At 45.3% G+C, this 21,547-nt stretch overlaps 2 protein-coding genes across 5 annotated transcripts in view; both read left to right on the top strand.

Annotated features, from left to right (window-relative positions):
• ADSL (adenylosuccinate lyase) overlaps positions 1-4,150 on the top strand; it is a 39,689-nt gene extending 35,539 nt beyond the window's left edge. The window contains exons 12-13 of the mRNA XM_075913401.1: positions 3,245-3,421; positions 4,004-4,150. Coding sequence (XP_075769516.1) covers positions 3,245-3,421; positions 4,004-4,090 — 264 coding nt within the window. The 3' untranslated portion in view covers positions 4,091-4,150. The remainder of the gene's footprint in view (positions 1-3,244; positions 3,422-4,003) is intronic.
• Positions 4,151-6,415: 2,265 nt separating this feature from the next.
• Positions 6,416-21,547, top strand: part of SGSM3 (small G protein signaling modulator 3) — a 56,117-nt gene continuing 40,985 nt past the window's right edge. For 2 of the 4 annotated variants that reach the window (XM_075913324.1, XM_075913316.1), the window contains exon 1: positions 6,416-6,688. The gene's annotated coding sequence lies outside the window, so the exon portion shown is untranslated. Of the gene's footprint in view, positions 6,774-21,547 lie in introns of all 4 variants that reach the window. The other 2 variants (XM_075913307.1, XM_075913298.1) reach the window with 1 other exon arrangement.

Below are 21,547 nucleotides of genomic sequence, written 5' to 3'. Positions count from 1 at the left end.
GCTTTGTAGTTCAGTCTAAATCAGGTAATCAGCTTGCTTGGCAGGATTCATTCTTAATACATTCATTCAGATTATATTTCCACTTGCCTTCAAACAGCAATTTCCCCCTTAATAGTAGTTTCATTGATTTATTAGTGACAGCAGACTTGCAGGTTGGTAAGAGCAGGTGGGATTTTTAGGAGTGTTTAAATGAGGAGCTTTCAATGGGACTTCTGTGCTCCTACCTCACTTACATATTCCTGAGCACCCTTCCAGTATGGCTAGGGCCAATGCATACGCACTCTGTCTTCAGGTGCATCGTGATTTTTCCTTAACTTTTCAAAAAATGTCAGTGGGTCACTAATTTTAGTAACTTAATTCTCTGAACACTCAGAAGGCCTGCCATAACCGCAAATTGACTGGAATAAATTCACATTTTCCAAATAGTCTCTTAACTTTTCAGCTATAGCTCTCTGTAAAGCGGGGATGGGCAATAATTTTTAATGGGAGACCACTCCAACATTTTGCAAGTGGTCAAGCGCCACACTTCTAGGAGGGAGTGCAGGGTCTGGGACAGAAGTTGGGTGCGGAAGGGAGCTTGGGGTAGAGGACTGGGGTACAGGAGGGGGAGTGTGGGGTCTGAGAGGGAGTTTGGCTGAAGGAGGGGGTTGTGACCTGGGGCAGGAGACTGGGGTGCAGGTCTGGGAGGGGTTATGGATGTAGGAGAAGATTCTGGCCAGGGGAGAGGAATAGGAGGGTAGAGGAGGGAGTTGTGACCTGGAAGAAGTGGGAAAAGGGGTACAGAGGGTTTGGGAAGTGGCCTGGGGCAGGTACTTAGATGGGAGGGAAAGGTGGGATGCCAGAGGCAGGCTCTGGCTGGGAGGTGCTTACCTTGGCGGGTCTCAGCCAGCAGCCCTGCAAGAACCTGAGGAAAGCTGGCTGCTACAGTCCCAGGCTCCTGCACCACATGGCTCTGCTCTCGGCATGGGAGAAGGGGGAGAGGGAGGGAGGCTTCACACTGCCTCTGCCCCCAGCAAAATTTCTCAGCTCCTATTGGCCAGAAACTGGCCATTGAGAACTGAGAGATTTTGCTGGGAGGCAGGGCACCACACGAAGCCTCCCTCCTCCTTTCCCAGCCCTCCAGAGCACAAAGTGAGCTGCTTTCTACCTAAGGGTTCCAGGGAGGCAGCCACAGGCTAGATCTGGTGGCTTGGCAGGCTGGATTCAGCCCGCTGGTTGCCCCTTACCCACCCCGCTTTAAAGGGTCTGTTAAGGGTCCACAAATTGCTCTCTTTCCAATTGATTGGAAAAGAGTTGAATGTTAGCTACTTGAGATTTGTCTGCTCCGCAATTAAAAATTTGCAGCTTTAAAGCCCTCGTCACTAGGTTAGTATGCCTGCCTGTGAAGAGGCTCTTCCCTCTCCTTGTTACATGGATTCCATCTCTTCTTATCAATTCTTCTTCCTGAACAACATCCCACAGTCAAATAATTCAAAGCCCTCTCTCTCTCTGACACCACCTGAGCAACCATGCATTTACCTCCACAGTTTGATGGTCCCTATCAGGACCTTTTCCTTCAATGGACCCTTTCCTTCCGTCTCGCACCTCAAAGTCTTTATTCTTCCCAGAAAAACATCCTGCATTGACCCGTTCAAGGTCATTTTTGGCAAGTAGAAAAGGGAAACAGTCCTATGGCTTATTCAGTATCAGCAGTCACTCCATTACATCCTGAATTCTAGCAAGCAGCACACTTCTCAAGTTTCCTGGTCTGGAAGGCAGATAGGTGACTCTATCCTCCTCAGGAGGGAGTCTCTGATCACCTTCCCTGTCTCCTCCTCTTGGGAGTGAAGGTTATAGAGTCCCCCACCCTTAGGACAATGCATCCCATGTCTTCCGATTGATGGGGTCTTCTGGTCCCATTCCTCGGATAATTCTTCCAAATCATTATCCACTGTTGTACCTGTGCAGAGAGCCCGAAACTGGTTTCTAACTTCTATCTGTGCCTGCAGTACCAAACGCTGACATCTCTGATGCAACACAAGGTAGATACTTGGGCCTCTAGTCCTTTAACCTCTTCCAATATGGAGACCAGCTTGCACTTCATATAGACAAAGTCACTTCTATCCTCTGGGAGAAAGACAAATATGGCACATCCCATGCAGGTCACAACAGCTTATTGCTCTCTATCCAGATTGTCTTCCTTCTAAGAGCCTTTTCAGATTTTGTATTTATTGCTCTCAGAAGCCTGAAAGGCAAAAGGGAAAAAAAAAAAACTTTTGTGGGAACTCCCCCCAGGCAAACTCCCTGTTTGCCTGTTCACTGTTCAATTCACTGACTGCTTTTTTATTAGGCTAGAAGGGAGACAAATGATCTCCCACAGACCCTATGAAGGATCTTCTCTTCCTTCATTGCCATAGGACAGGGGCTCATTTTCCTGGCATCATTCCCCCCCATCCTTCCCCGAATCCCATAGAGTGCGCTCTGTAAACCTGTGGTGCAAAACTGAATGGGCCAGTGAAAGAGCATGTGGGTCGTCATTGGCAGCATGAGGGTGAAAAGGGCATTAATCAAATATAATGCATCTCTCTGCTCTTAGGGTTCTGAGAGAGCTGCAGTTGGGAAAATCTGTTTGCATCACTCCAGTGGAGCTACATGGGTGGGGATCAGGGCCAGTGTTGAGTTATAGGACTTTTGTGCTGCTGCCTCTGTGGAAAGCTGAGGGGAGCCGGCATGCACAGAGAGCTGGCTTGAGAGTTGGTTTCCTGTGCATGTTGGCTCCTGGCAAGTAACCCTCCACCCCCAGCCCTGTGCTGCTGCCTTTTCCAGAGTTTACATGTTTACACACATAAATGATAGTTAACATCCCTACCATGTACCTTGCACTTCAGGGGCAATTAGTGATGGATAAAGAATTCCTGTGTGCCCAGTTTATATCCTGCTTTGGGAAGAGTCATGATGATGTTCCAGTGACAGACCACAGATAGGTTAGAATTACTAAAAGTATTCCACGATGAACCCCAAGTATGCCTCTGAGAAAGTGGAAAGAGTTCCAGCATCTCATTTTAAAGGCTGCATTGTGCAGCACATTCATATGCACACTGTATTGGAGTGATATGGTGATAGGCCTCAAATAGCTACAAACTTTAGCTGTTTCGTTCCTGTGCAGTGCAACAGCCTTTGACCCATCTCTGCCCTCCAGGAACCATTGAATCAGCTGGCTCCAAGTATGCTATCAGTAACATGATGATTGCTCTCTTCCCCCTAGGATTGCCATGAGAAGATACGCATTCTTTCCCAGCAGGCAGCTGCTGTTGTAAAACAGGAAGGTGGGGATAATGACCTCATTGCTCGTATTCGTGCAGACCCCTATTTCAGCCCAATCCAGGGGCAACTGGAGAGCCTCTTGGAGCCTTCCTCCTTCACCGGACGTGCTTCCCAGCAGGTGAGGTTGCGGAAAGCAGCTTATGATGTTATGGGGTGTCTTGCCTTAAATTATTCAAACCATGTCCCTTTTTGCAGTTCAGGAGATTCACTTTCTGTATCTTTGTCCCGTTCCACTCTGCCCATTCCTCTAAATCAGGGATCCTTTTTTCAATCTGGAGCCACTGACCTACAGAAAAATCAGTCAGGGCCTCACACAATTGAAAAGTGGGAGGGGCGAGCCCCAAAGCTCTCTCATTCACTGTGGGGTTGTAGCATGAGCGCCAGCTCACCCTGGGCCAGAGCCAAAGTAAACTGAAGTTTGGATCTGGCCCACATGCCATAGGCTCTCTTCCTTCCCCCCCCCAATAAAAAGGAAGAAGGGGTTACCATTTTCGTAGCCACGTAAGGCATCCCTTCCCTTTTCTGTCCATCTCCGTTCCCCTTCTGTCTCCCCCATAATCTTTGATTCCCCCATAGTCCTTGAGGTGCTGGGTGACTAGGTGCTTCTGTGAGTCTAAGACCTGGGGGCCACAAGGTGGGGCTGAATGATGCCCAGAGAAGAACCAATTTCTTTTTCTAACCTTCCCTTCCTCTTGAGCAGGTGGCGAGGTTCCTGAAGGAGGAAGCTCGCCCAATGCTGACCCCATACCAAAGCAAGATGGGTGTGAAAATGGAGCTGGCACTTTAGGCTGGGCTTGTGGATGTATAGGGTGTGAGTGATATTAAAAGCCTTTATAAACCAAACCTATTTATTGTGTCTATCTATACTTGTGAGGGTGTGCACCCTGAGTGACACACAACCATTCCAAGGCTCACACTGATGCTCTCCAAATGTGCAGTGGTACTCCTTATTCCAGATCTGCTGTATAGCCAGCCACCCACCCTCCCTTTCCTTTTTGTTCAGGGTGCTGGGAGGAGGTTGGCCCAACTTTTGTTCTTATTCTGACTTCACCAAACGAGTGACAACTCCATCACATACTCTGTCTTCTCTTCTTATGGTACGTTTCAAGTGGTTTAAGTAGGCAGCACTAAGGACTCACTGGCTTCTATAACTTGATCATCAGTTGAAGGGTAGGGGAAAAGAGAAATCCATTTTGCTGTCTCATTTGTATGCTATGTGAATGCTTGTCCGTAGTGGTGCCAAAGTATTGGTGGGAGCTCTTTCTATGAAGGATTATGATTGTCACACTTGACACCTGCTTTGGCCAGATGATTAGGAGTAGTGAAGGGAGAAAGTCTGGGCCTTGAGTGTTTTTCATCACAGTGGTGGTCCTCAATACTTGTGACACACCCCAGCCTTAAGATATTTGTGCTGTAGCAGAATCTCTAGTTGTAGTGCACAGTAATCATACATGAAAGATATCGAGTGGGGTACCAACCAAGGTGACTCTTCTAGGCCCAGTGGCTGTTGGCTTTGAGGATGAACAATGCTGCCCAGAATCACTGTTCATGGATGGGAGCTGTTAAAATGCAACCAAGGGAACATATAAAGATACAAAAATCATTTGTTTACCAAGAATGCGTTCCCTTATGGTGAGGAAATAGAGAATACAACCTCAGAGATCATAGTTGCAAAAGAATTTCAAGGGATTGCTATTTTTCTGATTCTGTATGTTTCCCTGATTTATAATATGTATTTTTCTGGTCACCCAGTTATAGACGCACTCCTTATTGATTTCAGAAAAGCTGTCTGACCCTCCTCCAATTCCTGATGCATCATTCTGCAGCCTTCTCTTTTCTCTGTCATTTAATTCCTAGCCTCATCTTTCATCCCATTGAAAGCTTTCCCTTTTTCTCTGCTTATGTATGCCGAGTCTCAGATGATGTGATCTGGAGAGAACTCAGTATTTTTTAATATGGGAATTTGATTGTGTCTTTGCAATCTCATGTGAGAGTTGGAGGCAGGACTATTTTAAAAAACTATCTGTTCTCCTGGAGGTGGTCATGATGTGGTCAATCATTGGAAACTGTTATCTTTTAGTGGTTTTCAATAGTCAGACCATTACAGCTGCAAACCTTGAAAATACTCTGTTCTGTTGTTCATTTAGGTGATCATGTTTAAATAATGATGAACCTAACCATAAGATGGCTGTAGTTAATGATCTGAAATCTTTATGTGAATGGACCAAAATATACTGTATTTAAGATCTCAGTTCCATAGTCCAAGCAACAGGGGTGGGAGGTAAAAGTCAATTTATTCTGGGTTTTAATGCCCTGTGGTACTTAACAAAATCATGTATGTTAGGAATGAAGCATAAAGCCAAGGGCCTGAGGTCTGGTAGAGAGACAATGTTGTGCATGTGGGACTGGATACCAGGAATTCCTGTTTTAATCCTGGTTCTGCCACTGTTTGTTCGGTGGAGGAGGAGAAGGCTGCATTTTCAGTAGTGGGTGAAGTGACTGGTGTGTGCCATAGATTCAAAAGATTTTCAGAGGGAAAGTGCTGTATAAATGTAAAATATTACCAGAGTATGCTGTCTCTGTGTAATCTTCATAGCTGACTCCATTTGCTTATTTAGAGTGTGACTGCCATACTATGAACCACTAACACCTTGCAAATGACCACCATTGACTCCTGAAAGGCAGAGCGTTTTCCTACATTTGTGCCACTCCATGGTTCCTCTCTAACTTCTTGTTCTTCACTCCATTATCACCCAATCTCTACCCCTTAGCCCAGTCCCTTGCAGTGCTTTGTTGGCTTGCCTATGGCTAATCGGTTGGGAGCACTTACACCATGACTGGCAGCATGTGTTACAAGAATCTCTTAGCTGTACAGAGAAACAAAACTAGCACAATGTATCTAATTGCTGACGAGGGGGGTGGGGCTGGGGGAGGAAACCACCTGTCTCCCAAAACATTGGCTCAGCAGTGGGTGAGGATTCAGTATAGGGCTTACGTCACATGGGTGATGGACCTAGGTTAAGGTCCCTGTCCAGCAGCAGGAGGGTCCGGGGAGCTGAGGGGGTGGCTCACTGTCAGTCAGTGGGGGGGGGGGTGCCCATCCTAGAGCTGCCTTCGGCCCTGGGGAGAGGCTGTGGCGAAGCGGGCTTCCCCTGCCTCCTGCAGCTGACAGGCGCCTCCTGAGCCAAACGCTGCAGCCCTGGGGAGGCAGCACGCGCGACAGGGGAGGCGGCGCTGACGCGCTGCGCGAGGCAGGTCCCGGGCTGTGCGCCGCGTTCATCCAACGACTACATCGCCCGGACTGCCTCGCGGCGGCGCCAGGGTGCCGCACATGCGCAGTGGGAGGGGGCCCGGCAGATCGGCGCTGCTGACGGCGATTGAACAGGTCGGTCTCTGGCGGCCGCAACGGGGAGGGGGCTGAGGCGGCGGACTGGGGGGCGCCCCCCTCCCGGCCGGGGGCAGCGGCGCAGGTGAGCCGGGCGGGCGGGGCTGAGGGAGCCGCAGGCGAGGAGCTCTGGGGCGGGCACAGGGGCTGGGGCGCCAGGCCGGGGGCTCCATCAGGCGGGACGCAGCGGGCGGGAATGGCCAGACGCGCCCGCCGCTGTGGGGGGGGGGACCCCCTGCCCTGCGAACCGGGCACGGCAGCCCCGCCTGCTGAAGCGCCGCCTGATGTGTCCACTCGCGCCCGTAGCCGCGGGCTGGGCAGCAGCGCCCTCTTCGCTGCCCGGCCGCCCCTCCGCTCCCCGGGGCCGGCTTGCCCACCGAGGCGCGCCTGTTGGCTCCGAGGGGCCGTTCCCATCCGTGGCGGTGCGCTCTGTACACACCCACATTCCGCTTCCGTCAGCTTCCTGCAGGTGCCAGCTGCAATTTGCAGTTGAGAGAATGGGCCCCGGGGGTACAAAGCCTGCCACGTGGGAAAACCAGATGGGGCTGTTTGAATGTGGCCACTTTGCCAAGGGCAGAAATGTTAACAGAACAGCTCTCCTGTGTCTCTAGACGACCCAAACCATTTTCGGGTAACAAGGGGAGGGATGGACCCTGGTCTGCTAGAAGGGTAGGCTTCTGCCCCACCTCTGTATTCATAACCCTTCTCTCACAGCTGAGGTGAATTAGGGGTGGTTCCTCCTCTACAGGCCCTAGGAAGATTCCATTCACCTAATCTGGTGACTCAGAAGCTGCACTGCAACTTTCTGACTCATTTTATACAAGGATTTATGATTGGATTTAATTAGGGGCATCCTCTTCTGCTTTCTGTCCATCTTTTCTTTTGGTACTTTACTCTTTTTTTCCTCCTTCTCTCTGCCTTATCCCTGTTCTGTTTTACTTCATTCCAACTAGACTAGAAGCTGCTTGTGAATTACAAGTATGCTACTGCTGTCCCTTGCTTGTTGCCAATACCCAGTGGTCAATTTCTTGGCCTTTTTGCCGCTAATCAGATCGTACCTGCCTTGTATTTTCACTTCTTCTCAGTCTCTATTGAGAGATGCTGAGAGGAGAGACTGACTCCTCTTCCATCTGGCGTAAATCCAGGGGAAAGTGAAGGTGGTAAGGGAAGAGAAGAAGCCATAAGATAACCGTAAACACAGCAATCGCCTCCAAATTTTGGACATGAGGGGGTGTAATACAACAAACCCTCTGAATTTCCAATCACATCAAAATCAGAGTGAAGGCAGGGAATTTATAATTTCTCATACAAGAATATATATATATGCAGAAGAGGGAACAACCATAATGTGAACAGGGCTTAATCTTTTGGCAGGGAGCATTTCTGGGGCCTATCAGAAGCAGCTTAAAGATCTATTAAGGCCACATGAGAAAAAACTGGAAAATTCTTGTCTTATGTTTATATTTCTCTCATTCTAATTCTTTAAGGCAGTGGTCCCCAACCTTTTGAGGTTGTCGGGCGCCCAGGGGCCCGGCCGTTCGCCCGCTGGGCGCCCGGGGGCCCGGGGCCAGCGATCCCCCCCTTCCAAGCGCCGCGCGCCCGGGGCCGGCGCTCACCATGTGTCATGTGCCCGGGGCCAGGCCAGCCCCGAGCACCTGGCGGGCGCATTCAAATGCCCCCGCGGGCGCCATGGCGCCCGCGGGCACTGTGTTGGGGACCACGGTTTTAAGGGGTGTTTGAATTTGAACAGACATTTTCTTGTGGTAGATTTAAACAGTCCTTTCCCTACTTATTTTTATGTAATGTCCTAGCACCCTACTTTGTCACATCACAATCATCCCCAGCACATCTTGTTCCAATATGTGGAGGGGGGAATTAAGTACCAAGTGTCTGAAGAAGTCAACCATCTTTTAATGCTAAAGAACCAGAGAAAATAAAAGGTACTGATGGAAGTGGAAACGACCAGTATTGTATGGTATATAGGATAGGTCTTAGGTGCCCTATGTGATTCTATCAGCCCAGAAGAAGCAATAGGATATACTCGTCATAACAGATTGTAACATTGCTTTTTACTGGATAATCTGGTTTCAAGAATAGTCTTTGGGCTGCCACAGACAATAGAGGGTTGAACAAGCCTCTGGATTTATTTAATCATATATTATCTATAGTGCCCTCAATGTGTTCAGCACTTTCAGAAAAGGATTGATTTCTGCCCCAAGGAACTCACAATCTAAGGACAGATAGAGTGAAGGTAGAGGGGAGGACTACAGCAAATAGAGTGGTTGATATGTTAATTGGCCATGTCCTACTAATACAAGTTTACATTAACCCCCTTTTAAAAATATTAGAATATATAAATTATTGCCCATTGGCATCAGATTAAGAGTGGGTTTTTGCAGTGTCAGAAGATTCCAGAGTATGGAGTACTCAGGAGGTTACTTCTCTGGATTGTATCTTCTGCAAATGAATGGAGGGCTTTCATCTACAAGACTGTTAATCTGGCACTTCTCATCAAAAACTGGAAGGAAAACAGTTGAGGTTAAAAAAAATCTTTGATTTTTTTTTTTGAATTTGTTCCTCCATGAGAAAACACATGGAGCAACAAAGCTAAGATAACAGTTACGTGTGGTAGATCATCAAACTTTTCTGCAGCTGTAAATCACTTGTTAGAGTCAAGAATATCACTTGTTAGAGTCACTTTTTACTTGATATTCTTGACTTGTTAGAGTCAATATGGTGTAATATTGCTCAGTTGTTCAGGTGCATTATGGAGACTTTACACTCTCCTTGGCAACACAGGGAATTGGCCTTTTCAGACTGGATAGCTGACAAGATAGACAAGTGCTCTGATCAAATGCAGCAAGTCCTGTGTTCTTGAATACCACATGTTAGAACTCTGGTTTGTGAAGTTGTCCTTAACACCAGTATCTGTTTCTGTTTAAATATCTACCTTCCTGCTGCCATAAAACAAGAGAATCCTCCCTTTGTGCCTTCCATCAGACCCGCTAAAATGAGGCAGAATCATCTCATCCAAAGTAACCACCAGTGATTAGTATTCAGTGTAAGCTGTATGCTTGTGTGGCCACTCAGGAGAAATTCAAATGTCATCCAGCTGATTAGCAGAGCATACACAACTAGATTTCTCTTGGTGGTGCACATTTGCAAATGCCTTCGTGCACATAAAAATTTGTTCTGCACAGGGATGGAAAAGACTAGAGGGAACGTTGCCAAGAACTCTAGACCAGTGGTTCCCAAACTTTTTGGCATCATGCCCCCTTTTTGATTTTTGAACACCCCCTCCCCGTTCCCCCATAACAGCAAAGCTTGTTGAGCAAAAAAAAAAGGAACTGACCGGAATGGAAAAACAAAAATAGTGGGGTGGGGCTTAAAAGGGAGGAGTTGGGTCGCCTCACACCTCCCCTGGAATTTCTTCACGCCCCTCACTTTGGGAACCCATGCTCTACACAGTGGCGCTGAAACTATTTTTAGGATAGGCATGCTAAGATGTGTCCCAATACACACACCTATTCACATTCATCACCATCTCAGGTTGGGGTCACACCTTAGGGTTGTCAACTCTCTTGGACCAGACGCCATTGCAGAAAATGGCATCTGGTCGGGCAGAATTGACAACCTAGCTACAGCTAGTGGCAGCTATGAAGACCCAGGCTGACAGTGGGACCTTGACTGATAATAGAGCCTCCAGGGCTGGTGGCCTGGATCTGGGAGATGACAGGCTGCAGAGTCCACAGGGACAGCGAACAGCAGAATCCTGGAGGGGCTGCTTGGAGGCCTGGAACTGTGGCTTATGGATCTGCAGTGGAGGACGCCCCTAGGCACCAAATCTGGGGGTGCTGCAGCACCCTTCCACTGCATTCCCACTTCCCATGTCTGTGCCTCCAGAGGAAGGGAAATACATATTCCTCAGTTCTCCACACCAGTGCTGTTGACAACAGCAGGCAAAGGAGCGAAGGGAGTATTGGTTCTGACATCTGTCTGTCTGTTTCAGATGAAGTGTTATGTCTGCTCATTCTGAAACACAATAGTTGACGATGGCAGTGCAGTAATCTGGCTATTTAGAAAGTATCCCCTAGGAAAGATGAAAATAGACTTCTATGTCTTCTGAGACTTGCAAAGAAGATACCGCAAGTATAAATGATCTGGGACGTGGCTTCCTATGACAGCACTACTGAGTCTATCGGTCCCAAATCTTCCCCCTGGCAGTGTCTAGTTCCTGATTGTTTTCTCCACTTGTTTCTCAAGTAATCAGAATGTAGCCTGCCATACATACAAAGTTCTAGTAGGTAGAAACCCCACATTTCCAGGGGCATGAAATACTATTATTCTTTTGTCATTCATTTCTTATACCACTATAACCATAAATAGTCCTAACATAGGTCAGTTTCTTTAAGAATATGTATAAAGTTATTCATTTTCAAGTTCTGGGCCTAAGTAGTTTAAAATGTGGCATGGGTTGTAGAGGAGCATTCCTAACCATTCCTGGACAGTGGTCTGGGTGAAAGTAGCCATATTGTGAAGGGATGTCACATTCTTAAATTTTAAAAAAGCAGAGTTCTGAAAGGAGTCATCTGACTACGGCCCTGAATGCATCTCTTAAATTGCAACTCTGCTCAGCAGAGTGATATTCATCAGATCTGCTGCTTGTGTTTATTCAGGCTCACATTTGTGGAATCTAGGGTGCGTCTATACTACAGGGTTTTGTCGACAAAAGTGGACTTTTGTCGACAAAACTATACCTGCGTCCACACTACCGCTGAGTTCTGTCGACATAACGTCAACAGAACTCAGCAGTTTTGTCGACGCTGGTAAACCTCATTTTACGAGGCATAACGCCTTCTGTCGACAGAGTTTCTGTCGACAGAAGGTGTTATTGCATGTAAACTGTCCTTTGCGTCCACACTACCATGTCGACAAAGCAGCTTGCTTTGTCGACAGAACTGAATGTAGTGTAGACGCTCTTTGTCGACAGAAGCCTGTAGTCTAGACGTACCCCTAGTGTTGCCTTTTGCCCTTGTTAGCACTGCAGAGTTAATAGAGTGAGTTTGATCTGTTTTTCATTGTGTATTATTAACAGATTTACAAGTCCAGTCAGTTAAACCTGTGCAAACCCATCAGAGGCCATGAGAAGGTACAGATATCACTAAGTCCATAATTTGACCTATAGGACATTTTATTACTGGTGATCTTAGGTGAGCAAAATAAAACCCAGTTTTGCTCTTGTGTCTCAGGGTGAGTTGAAAGGACTAGCGGGAAAAATAATATCTTATAAACTGTGCACGCTCTCTTTGGAAACTGTTAAGTGATAATCATCCTGAAACTGTGGGGCTGAAGAGAGGCTGCTGGGGTCAGAGCTGCTGAACTAAGGTTGCCTAGCCACAGACAGTCTGGGTGTGACATTGTGTGCGGTCCTGCAGCCCCCGCTACATCAACCTGGGTTACTACTTGCAGGGTAACCCAAACACAATCCTGAACATTCCCAAAATTAAATAAACATCAGATGGTCTAGTAGCATTTTATTGATTAACAAAACATGTAGATGGTATCATGAGCTTTTGTGGGCACAAAATTGTATGCTCTGCAATGTCCAGCCCTCTTCAGATAGAGAAATAATATGGTTTGTTTGCATCACAGCTTATTAATTTAACTGGATGTAAATATACCCTTCTTCTTAAACACAGTGCTGAGTTGATTTATGATAAAAATTAAATGCATTTAACAAAGTATATATAAAGATTAAACATATATAAAGAACGAAGATAGAAAACATTACAAGTAAAACAAAACATAATACACTTCTAAAGTCTAAAGCATAATCAGGCTTTGTTCAAGATGGTTTCTCCTGCCAGTTGCCATTCTATTCAGCCATGACTGAATTCCCATCAATCAGTACCTTCCATAGAAGTACAAGATGCTAGCTTCTTTTGTCTCTTTAAGTGAAAGATTTTTGCATAAGTTGATTTCACCTGTATTCAGTTCCAGAGACTTTAGCCCACCTTGGTTGAAGGAACCATTTTTTTCAGCTTGCAAGAGTTCTGGCCTCTTATGTCTGTCCAATGGTAGATGCCAACGATGGCTTTTCTATCCTTGCGTAATTATGTCTCCCAAAATCCAATGACTGTGCTGCAAAATGCGTTCTTCACTTGCTGTGTGTCTCTCATATTCCAGTCTTTGTAGACCACTAAACCTTTGAAATGGATTGTTAAAAAAAAATGAAACCCAGACTAAGCTCCTCTCTCCTGTTGGTTGTAGAAAAATAAGTCCCAACTACGACTTTGATGTTTAATTGGCTGAAAAAGCTCTCTGACTTTGCTGAAATTGGGAGGGGAAGTTTGGTGACTCCTTAACCAATAGTTATAAAACACTTGGTTACATTTTTGCAGTGGCATTTAATAAGGAAGGCCTTTGAAAACAGTCAGCATTGTGCTTCAAGATGTACTGGAGATGAATGGGAATCTGAACATAATTGTAGCTCTATTAACTGTAATTCCTAAAATGATTACTGGCTACATTTAGAGTAAAAGTTTTTTGAAAGGACAAGAAAAGGACTTTGCTAGGCCATATTTTGTCTATATTCTCCACGCACCTGTACATGCTGTAATGGTTTCACTCCCCCCTCCCCATGCTTTGTAAAATTGACTTATGGACACAAATATTGCATAACTCCAAGATGCTTTGGATAAAACACCTTGTAATCTATCAGTCTTAATGTCACAATCCCCTGGATCTTTATATCTTATTTTGGTTAATGTATCATTCTTGTATGTATAGTTAGAGATATGGAATGGTTTATGGATTTAAATGTGCAAATGAAAGTCATCACGGGGTGTTTCCCTCAATGTCTGGGTGATTGCCTGTAAACAGCCTCTTTAGTCCTTTAAGTCTTAGTAGTGGTGGTCTTAGGAAGGCATGTGATCACCCCAACTGGTAGGGTCTGACCAGGTAAAATTACATAGAAGGTAGGGGAGAGAACTCCCAAGTTCTCATCCAAAGTGGAATCTATAAAACAATGGGAAACTAGCTCTCCCTTTGGCTGGCATGTCACTCCCAAGAGAATGAGCCAGAGACCCTTAGGGAAAAAAGACCTTCCCTGGTTTGGAGGCTTAGCTAAAATAAGAACAGTTTTAGGGTAAGTTTGTACTGAGCTTTTAGTATTAGGACTAACTATGTGTGTTCTGTTGTTTAAATCTGTAATTTACGTTGCCTGTTTTTACTTGCAACCACTTAAATCCTACTGTTTGCATTTAATAAAACCACTTTCATAACAGTGTAAATTGTTACCTGGGGAAGCAATCAGTGTGTACATCCTCCTTTCATTATTAAAGGAGGTTTACCTGGATAATTTATTTGGGGTTCTGACCCCATTTGAGGAGTGGTTTCTGCTGAGCCCCAAACTGTATTTTCCTCAGACCTGAAAAGCTTCAGTACAGCCTCTCTCCGACTTACAAACTGGTTACGGACCAAGCAGTTGGTCGTAACTCGGTTTGTTTGTAAGGAGGACCCCATAGAGTTACATGCAACCGCGCTGTTCATAAGCACGGATCACATTCGTAACTCTGGGTCCGCCATTTACGACAGGTTTGGTCGTAACTGTGAATGGTTATAAGTCGACTGTTCGCAACTCGGGGACCAGCTGTTTCTATATTACTCATCGGGGGGGAAGGGGTGATCTCAGCCTGTGCCTTGGCTGAAGGAGATCAGGAGATCTGGCCCAACAGGACAGGGTGGTGAGAAACCCCAGAGAGCAAAGAGGCAAGTGTCAGTGGCTTTGTCAGCACTCTGGCCAGGAAGCACCCCCAAGAGTTCTTCTGTGACTGCACCTTGTAGCACATGCCACTTTTAATTTTAAACCATAGATATTTGTGAGTGCTTTGCCTATTTCGGTTCTTCTCTGAAGACCTCTGGGCATGCTTCTCCTTCCTCCCATCAAAGGCTCTCTCTCCAACCCAATGAAGAAAAGAGCAGCATGGGGCATTCTAGAGGGAAAAAGCACCTTAACTTACTAAGGTAAGTGGTCACAGCAAAATGGTGGACTATATTTCGTTCTTTTCCAAACAGGACAGTAAAATCTGAACCCACTCAGTTTTTCTATATAGGGATGGGTACCAACCAGTGTGGCAGCCCAACTTCACGGGTGATTAATCAGCCCAGGCAGTTAGAGGCTCAGGGGCTCCATGCTTGGAAGGAACACAGGTATCAACTAATCTCAGGCTTATCAACAGTTTTCTACTTCTCCAAGGGGTTGAAGGATGAGCCATCAGCACTGGCATCCCAGGGAGTCTGCAAATCCCTAGTCCAGGTTTCCTTTCACAGACCTGTCATTGTGATGAATGGGTGGGCTTTGCAGTCTTCCAGTTTAGGGACTGACAAATGATTTAGGCAGATGCTAGAGCCTCTTATGATTTGGTCTGGCCAGCATGTGTCTCCTGCACTGAGTCACTTGCCTGCTTTGGAGCCTGAAGATAAAATATCACTCCTTTTATTGTATTTTTAAATTAATCTTAAAGTGCAGTTCTGCTCTGAAAAATTACTCTGTTGGCATCCTGGACTTCCGTGTTCATTGTATCTCAGTGACTCCATAACAAGATGTAACAGTATATAATATTTTTAAAGTCTTTTTTTCTAAGTGCCAACCCAACCATGTCAAACTGTGATCTGAAAGTCAAGCTGAATTCATCCTGGCTATTGCAGTATGATCTGGCAACAAGATTCTGTCTTCTCTTACATTATTATATTCAAAGTGAATTGATGTTTGAATGTGGCCTTGCAACTGGAAATTTAATTAATCATACTGTTGCTTTTGCATGAACCAGGATGGGCTGAGTGATGAATCTTCAGGGCTTATAAACCTGTTTATTTTTCATGTTTTTATAATAAGACAACTGATGCACATAAGGAGCAGGTCTGTGGCATAAGATGTCATTTTGAATTAATTACATTTATGACCATAATTGCACTTTTGAAGAGGTGCATAAAAGTCTCTTGCAACTTTTATAGCTGACTCAGGCTAGAGGGAGACAGGGATTTTAAGTTTGCTTTTCTTTGGCTGTTCTTTATAGATCTTGTGTGATAGGAGGCACTGCAGGAAATAGAGGAGAGGTCTTATTTTCCCTCCCTTTTCCTCCTGCTGTAAACATGCAGCCTTCTTGATTCACAGTGATTTCAGTAATTGGAATAGTGATAGAAATGTAGCCGTGTTAGTCTGGGGTAGCTGAAGCAAAATGCAGGACAATGTGGCACTTTAAAGACTAACAAGATGGTTTATTAGATGATGAGCTTTCGTGGGCCAGACCCACTTCCAGTGTACTGGCATCATATTCTCAACAAACCACCATTTCTGTGTGCCCACTCACCCATATAGCTCTGCCATGAAACCCCAATTTTGACCTGGCACACCTCTAGCTATTCCAATCCAAGGATTCCTCTGGAGTATCAGCAAACTTTTGTAATGTCTTTTGAGATTAGGGATGTTAATGGTTAACCAGAAAGCTTTGCCTTTAGGTTGATTGGTACGGGCTTGAGCAGCCCCCCACCAGCATAGGTAGGGGGCTGCTCCAAGCAACCCCTGTTCAAGGCAGGAGGCCGCTCCGGCCTACCCTTGACTTCCCCCACTGCCACCCCCTGTTTACTGGTTAAATTTACGTTTAACTTTGTTAACCATTTAAATGGGATTTTACATCTTTAATTGAAATGCATGTAAGGAACAGAGATTAAGCAATTTAAACATTTAAGCAATTTTAACTCTTGCTCTAAATCACGGGGTTACCAGAGATAAAGTCAGGGTTAATCTGCTGTCATTACCTCATTCCTGTCCTTATACTGTATATACAGCAATCCAAAACACTGCTAGGTAGTAGGTTATAAACCTGACAGAGATGACTGGAATGAAGCAGCTCTACAAATAATCAAAACTGCTTAATCTAGATGTGATAATGGACGAGATCCATGTGATATTGTGCAGAGGTGTAAAAACTTGAGTGTCCACACTGCTGGAGTAGGACAGCACTTTGCATTACTTGTTACAGGCCTTCCCTGTACCTTGTTTTTTCTCCCAGGTGCGTGATATGCCTTCCTCGATCGCTATCTTAATTATGGTTGGGAGGAAAGCTCCGGTTCCACGGGCACTCACAGCAAATATTGACTTGAGGAGCAAATAGCGCTTGCAGATCCAAGATATGCTCCCACCTGATCGGAATGAGAAGGGGAGATGCAAGGGTGAGGATAGGAGTTGCTGTAGTCAATTTAATTTGGTGAATCCTAATTCAGACTCTAAAGCAAAAGCTTTTTATGAGAGTTGGAGAAGATAGATTAGATCAAATAAAGATTTTTCATCTGTCATTTCTATGAAGTTCAGTCTGGTTAATTGAAGGGACACTGTCAATATGTAACTTTAAAGTACAAACTGAAAGCACTTTCTGGTGCCACATCTGTCTCCAAGACCGCAGGCCAGGGCTACTCAACTTCGGAAGTTCCGGGGGCCACAGTGATTCTCACAGCACATGCCCGAGGGCCACAACTTAAGCGGGGTTGTATAGACATGCAAATATATACAAATAGCTTCTTTCACGCTGAGGGCATGAATACAAAGATTAAGGCAAGACTACACAACATGTAGGCCCCATTTCAGTCAGTTCTGCTGATATTAATAAAATGCATATTTACCCAATTTCCACCCATATGGCAGCACTTTTAATGAGCAATGATAGTCCAGGAATTTAAGTACTAAAACGTATATCAACAGAAGACCTTTATATTGTCTCAAAATTGTGGAGCATTTTCCCAGTGGAGGCCATATTCAAAGGATCCCACCTGCGGGCCACATGTTGAGCCCCGTGTAAGCCCAGACTGCACCGTGGTATGCAAACAAATGGGCCACGGGCCGCATGTGGCCCACAGGCTGCGTGTTGAGTAGCCCTGCCCTAGACCAATGTTTGTGCCTTTACAGTCATAATTTCCTATTTTCTGAAATGTTTTTCTTTCCTGCCATTGTATGAAAGACTGACCAAGAAGAGGGGAAACAATGGAACTAACTATATGCAAAGTGCAGTCAAATGCCCAAATAAAGCAAAAGTGGCATGGGTGTGGGGAAGGATATTTTTCCCTAGCTAACTTATTTCAATGGTAGATAGTGACATTATTTTTAACACTAGAAGATAAAAAAGTTGTTCCTGTGAGACATAACTTTTTGGCATATTATGTTGTTTTAACAATTTCCATTGATTGCTCTTTTTGGATTGTTACTGAAAATCTAGGGACTGCCTCCCAAATCAGATGAGACTAATTACCCAATTCGGAGGCAATAGGTAAGTATTAGAAAAAAGATTTTTAGCTAATTCAAAAGTATATAAAGCCTGAAATTACACTGAAAACAAAGATGCCACTTGCATATGTTTGGTCTCCCTCACTTGTTCATTTCTTACATGTGATATATCTATTAAATACACCTTTAGTTTTTGCCTCAGCACATCTCTGGTGTGCAAACTGTGCCGAGAGTATGTGCCCAAGCAAGCTGCCAGCTGAGGACTAGTTTCACACCTTCAGGGAGTGATGAACCAGAAGTGAAAAGTCCCAAGTACCTGGTAGTTAAGATCTCAGGTTGGCTGTATAAGGGAGATGTAATGGACCAGAAGGGCTGTTGGTGTCACTCTGCAAGGCGTAACTACACTGATGGAAGCCAGAGTGAGACTTTGGGTAGATCTATGATGCAAAGTATTCCCACATTAGTGAGTCTCGGAGTACAAGCCAACTGATTTCGGGTGTTACTGTGGGACCCAAAACAGCAGTGTAGGTGTTCCTGCTAGGCTGGAGCCCCAGCTCTGAGATAGGGATACAAGCAACTAGTCGACTATCTGATGAGCATAAGCTTATCAGATAGTTGACTAGTGATGCAACTAGTCGCTTCCCTCTTCTCCGCCCGCCCCTTGTTTCCTCTATCAAATGTAGGCAGCAGGGAGGGGGAGGGAAGCAGGAACTGGTGCTGAGGGGAGCTGGCTTAAATCAGTACCCCCCCAACACTGTCTCCGCAGGGGGCAGGGAACTAGAGGCACAGCAGGAAACAGTGTGAGTGGGGACTGCTTCAGTCCCCGCTTGTGCCATTTCTGCTATGATTCTGCTTTTGAAATGTACAAGAACCCAAGCGGGGCTCTTGTACATTTCAAAGGCTCAGGCGCTATAAGGAGCATGGGGCCAGTGAGGGAAGTCCCCACTGGCACCATGCTACCTGTACTGCTTCTGTTTTTGAAATGTACAAGAGTCCCACTGGGGCTCTTGTTCATTTCAAGGCTCAGGTGCGCAGGGCCAGTCCCCTGCTTATCCTGCCTTCCAAATGGGGGAGCCAGCTCCATCACTGGGGCAACTTGTGCTGGCTGTGGGGACACTGGCAGGGTGGGCAGGGCTCAAACACACAGTTATTAGCTCCCCAGGCCAATATGCCATCCCCTACGCCACTCCAGAGCCTACCTCCCCTCCCTACCTTCAGGGCATCCCTTATCCTGCCTCCCTAATGGGGGAACCAGCTCCATCTCTGGGGCAACGGTTCCATCTCACACGGCCCAGTCCCGCGCTGGCCCCTTGTTCTCTGCAGGGCTTCCGCTTTTGAACTGTAGCAGGAGCCCGGCATCGATCTTGCTACAGTTCAAAGGCAGAGGCACCCTTATAGACTAATCAAATTAACTATTTGATTAGTTAATTAATCTAAATTTAACATCCGTAATCTGAGATCTACCCCTCTTGCCAGGTTTCAGAGCCCAGGCTCTAGACTATGCAGGAATGTCAGCACTGCTGTTTGAGCACTGTAGTGTGAGCCTAAGTCAGTTCACCAAAGCTCTGAAACTTGCTGCCACAGGTGTGGTGGAGGTATTGGGCTTTTTTGTAGTGTAGATGTACCGTTAGTGCTTGTGGCATGCTACTGGTGTCGGGGCACTGAACCAAAATTAGACGGTATAAAGGCACTCAAGGTTACAGGGCAGATGGTGACAGAACACTACTGGTGGGAATATTGTGATGGGTGCAATCGCAGAGATCCCCATGAGACTGTCACCTGCCTATCAGATTCTCTGGTCTACCCCAGAAAAGTACTGAGTTGGGGTTACAGCCAGCAGCAGAGCAGCACAGATACTGAGAACAGCTCAGCTCTTTGAAGACTCAGTCACAAGGATTTGACGCAGCACCCAGGTTTACAGTCCCAGTGGACCAAACCCACAGATAAATCCATCTGACATTGCTTGAGGTTTATACGGAGTAAGTTCATAAGTTTTATCAATGAAAGAGAGATATGCACAGCTGTTGTTCCTCGCCCCTGCCAGCAGTTATTTACACTGGGTTTAATAATAAATGAATCAAAAAAGTTTTGTTGTTAAATATAAAAAGTAGGATTTAAGTGGTTGCAAGTGATAAGACAGATCAAAGTAAGTTACTAAGCTAAAATAAAACTGGCCAGCTAAGTTTAATACTGTAAGAAACTTGATACAAGAAATTTCTTATCAGTAGTTTTAATTGTCTTTTCTCACAAGATAGGCAATCTCCTAGCTTGAGCTCAATTAGGGATGTAAAATCCTGGTTAAAAAGTTCATTGATTAAATGGAATGTTAAACATTCCATTTAACCAGTTAACTGGGATCCCGTGGGCTGGGCACCTAGGGGGCTGCTCTGACTGGGCTGGGCTCACCAGTTTAACCAGTAACCCATTAAAATTCTTAGATTCAGTACTTCCCCCAGTTCAGTCTTAGATTTTTGAAGCAGTCATCTTGGTGGTAAGTAGGGGGTGTCTTGGTGCCTGGCATCTGGTCCTCCACTATTGTTTGGTTCCCTGCCTATAAACAGATTTTTCCCAAGGTGGGAATCCTTTGTGTTCATCTTCAATTCTCTCGCCACCATGGAAAAGTACCACATTCAAAATGTGTTCCATCATCAGGTGACCTAGCCATATGTTTTGGCAAGACCAACCATATCCCAGGTTTACAGGAAAAACGTGACTATTCACAGCTCTCCGGTGATAGGTTACATGCCACATTTTACATAAAGCATATTCAAGTCAGGCATATTCATAGTGAAAAATTATGTTTCCATAAAACTGGGGGTTTAACATTACAGAAGTTCCCCAGAACATCACAGGGGACTTCCATATTATTTAATTATATCCATTGATATTCTAGCAATATGCTGTTTTTTGGTGTTGTCATCTTGTGTCATCTTGAGCTGTAGTACCAAAATGTCAAGATTCTGGAAATTGACATTTTGTATGGGAATTGACCTCAAATGGGAAAGTGAGTGTTAAGTAAAAACTGGATTTGATTTGAAAGCTTGAATGGATATAATTTCTTGTGCTCTTTGCTTATATTGTGGCTAATGGAAGAGCATGTACAAATTGCATGTGGTTAACTTGGCTGCACTAGTGAATGTGTGTGTTGAACAAATGCTGCAAGAGTTCTTGTTTTGTACACTACTCATGTATAGAGATTATTTTATGGACTTTTGTGTACAGAGCAGTCATATCATGACGAGAAAATTGTGTATTTGAGGTAATAAAAAAATTGTATGGGAAAGATTTTCAGACATGTTCATCATCTACAGGTTCCACTGGGTGTAATTAGAACTGGGGTGCTCAGCACTATTGACAGTCCCACCTATATGAGAAATAGCATGCGATCATGCAAGGGCTGTCAGAACACAGATGTTTAAGGGTCACAGTTAAGGTTGTATAGAGAGTATCCTAACTTTGGGATGTTGACCTGGCAGCCATGACTTTTTCTCTTTTCTTTAAAGTTAGTTAATCACTGTACTTTTCCTGTAACTAATTTTCTAGTAAGATTCTCTGTATTTTTAATATCCCGTTACTTCTCT

Source organism: Pelodiscus sinensis, chromosome 1 (genome assembly GCF_049634645.1).
Source record: "Pelodiscus sinensis isolate JC-2024 chromosome 1, ASM4963464v1, whole genome shotgun sequence".
Lineage (NCBI taxonomy): Eukaryota > Metazoa > Chordata > Testudines > Trionychidae > Pelodiscus > Pelodiscus sinensis.
Note: the sequence above shows the minus strand (reverse complement) of the source record. Positions and strands in the feature narration are given on the sequence as shown.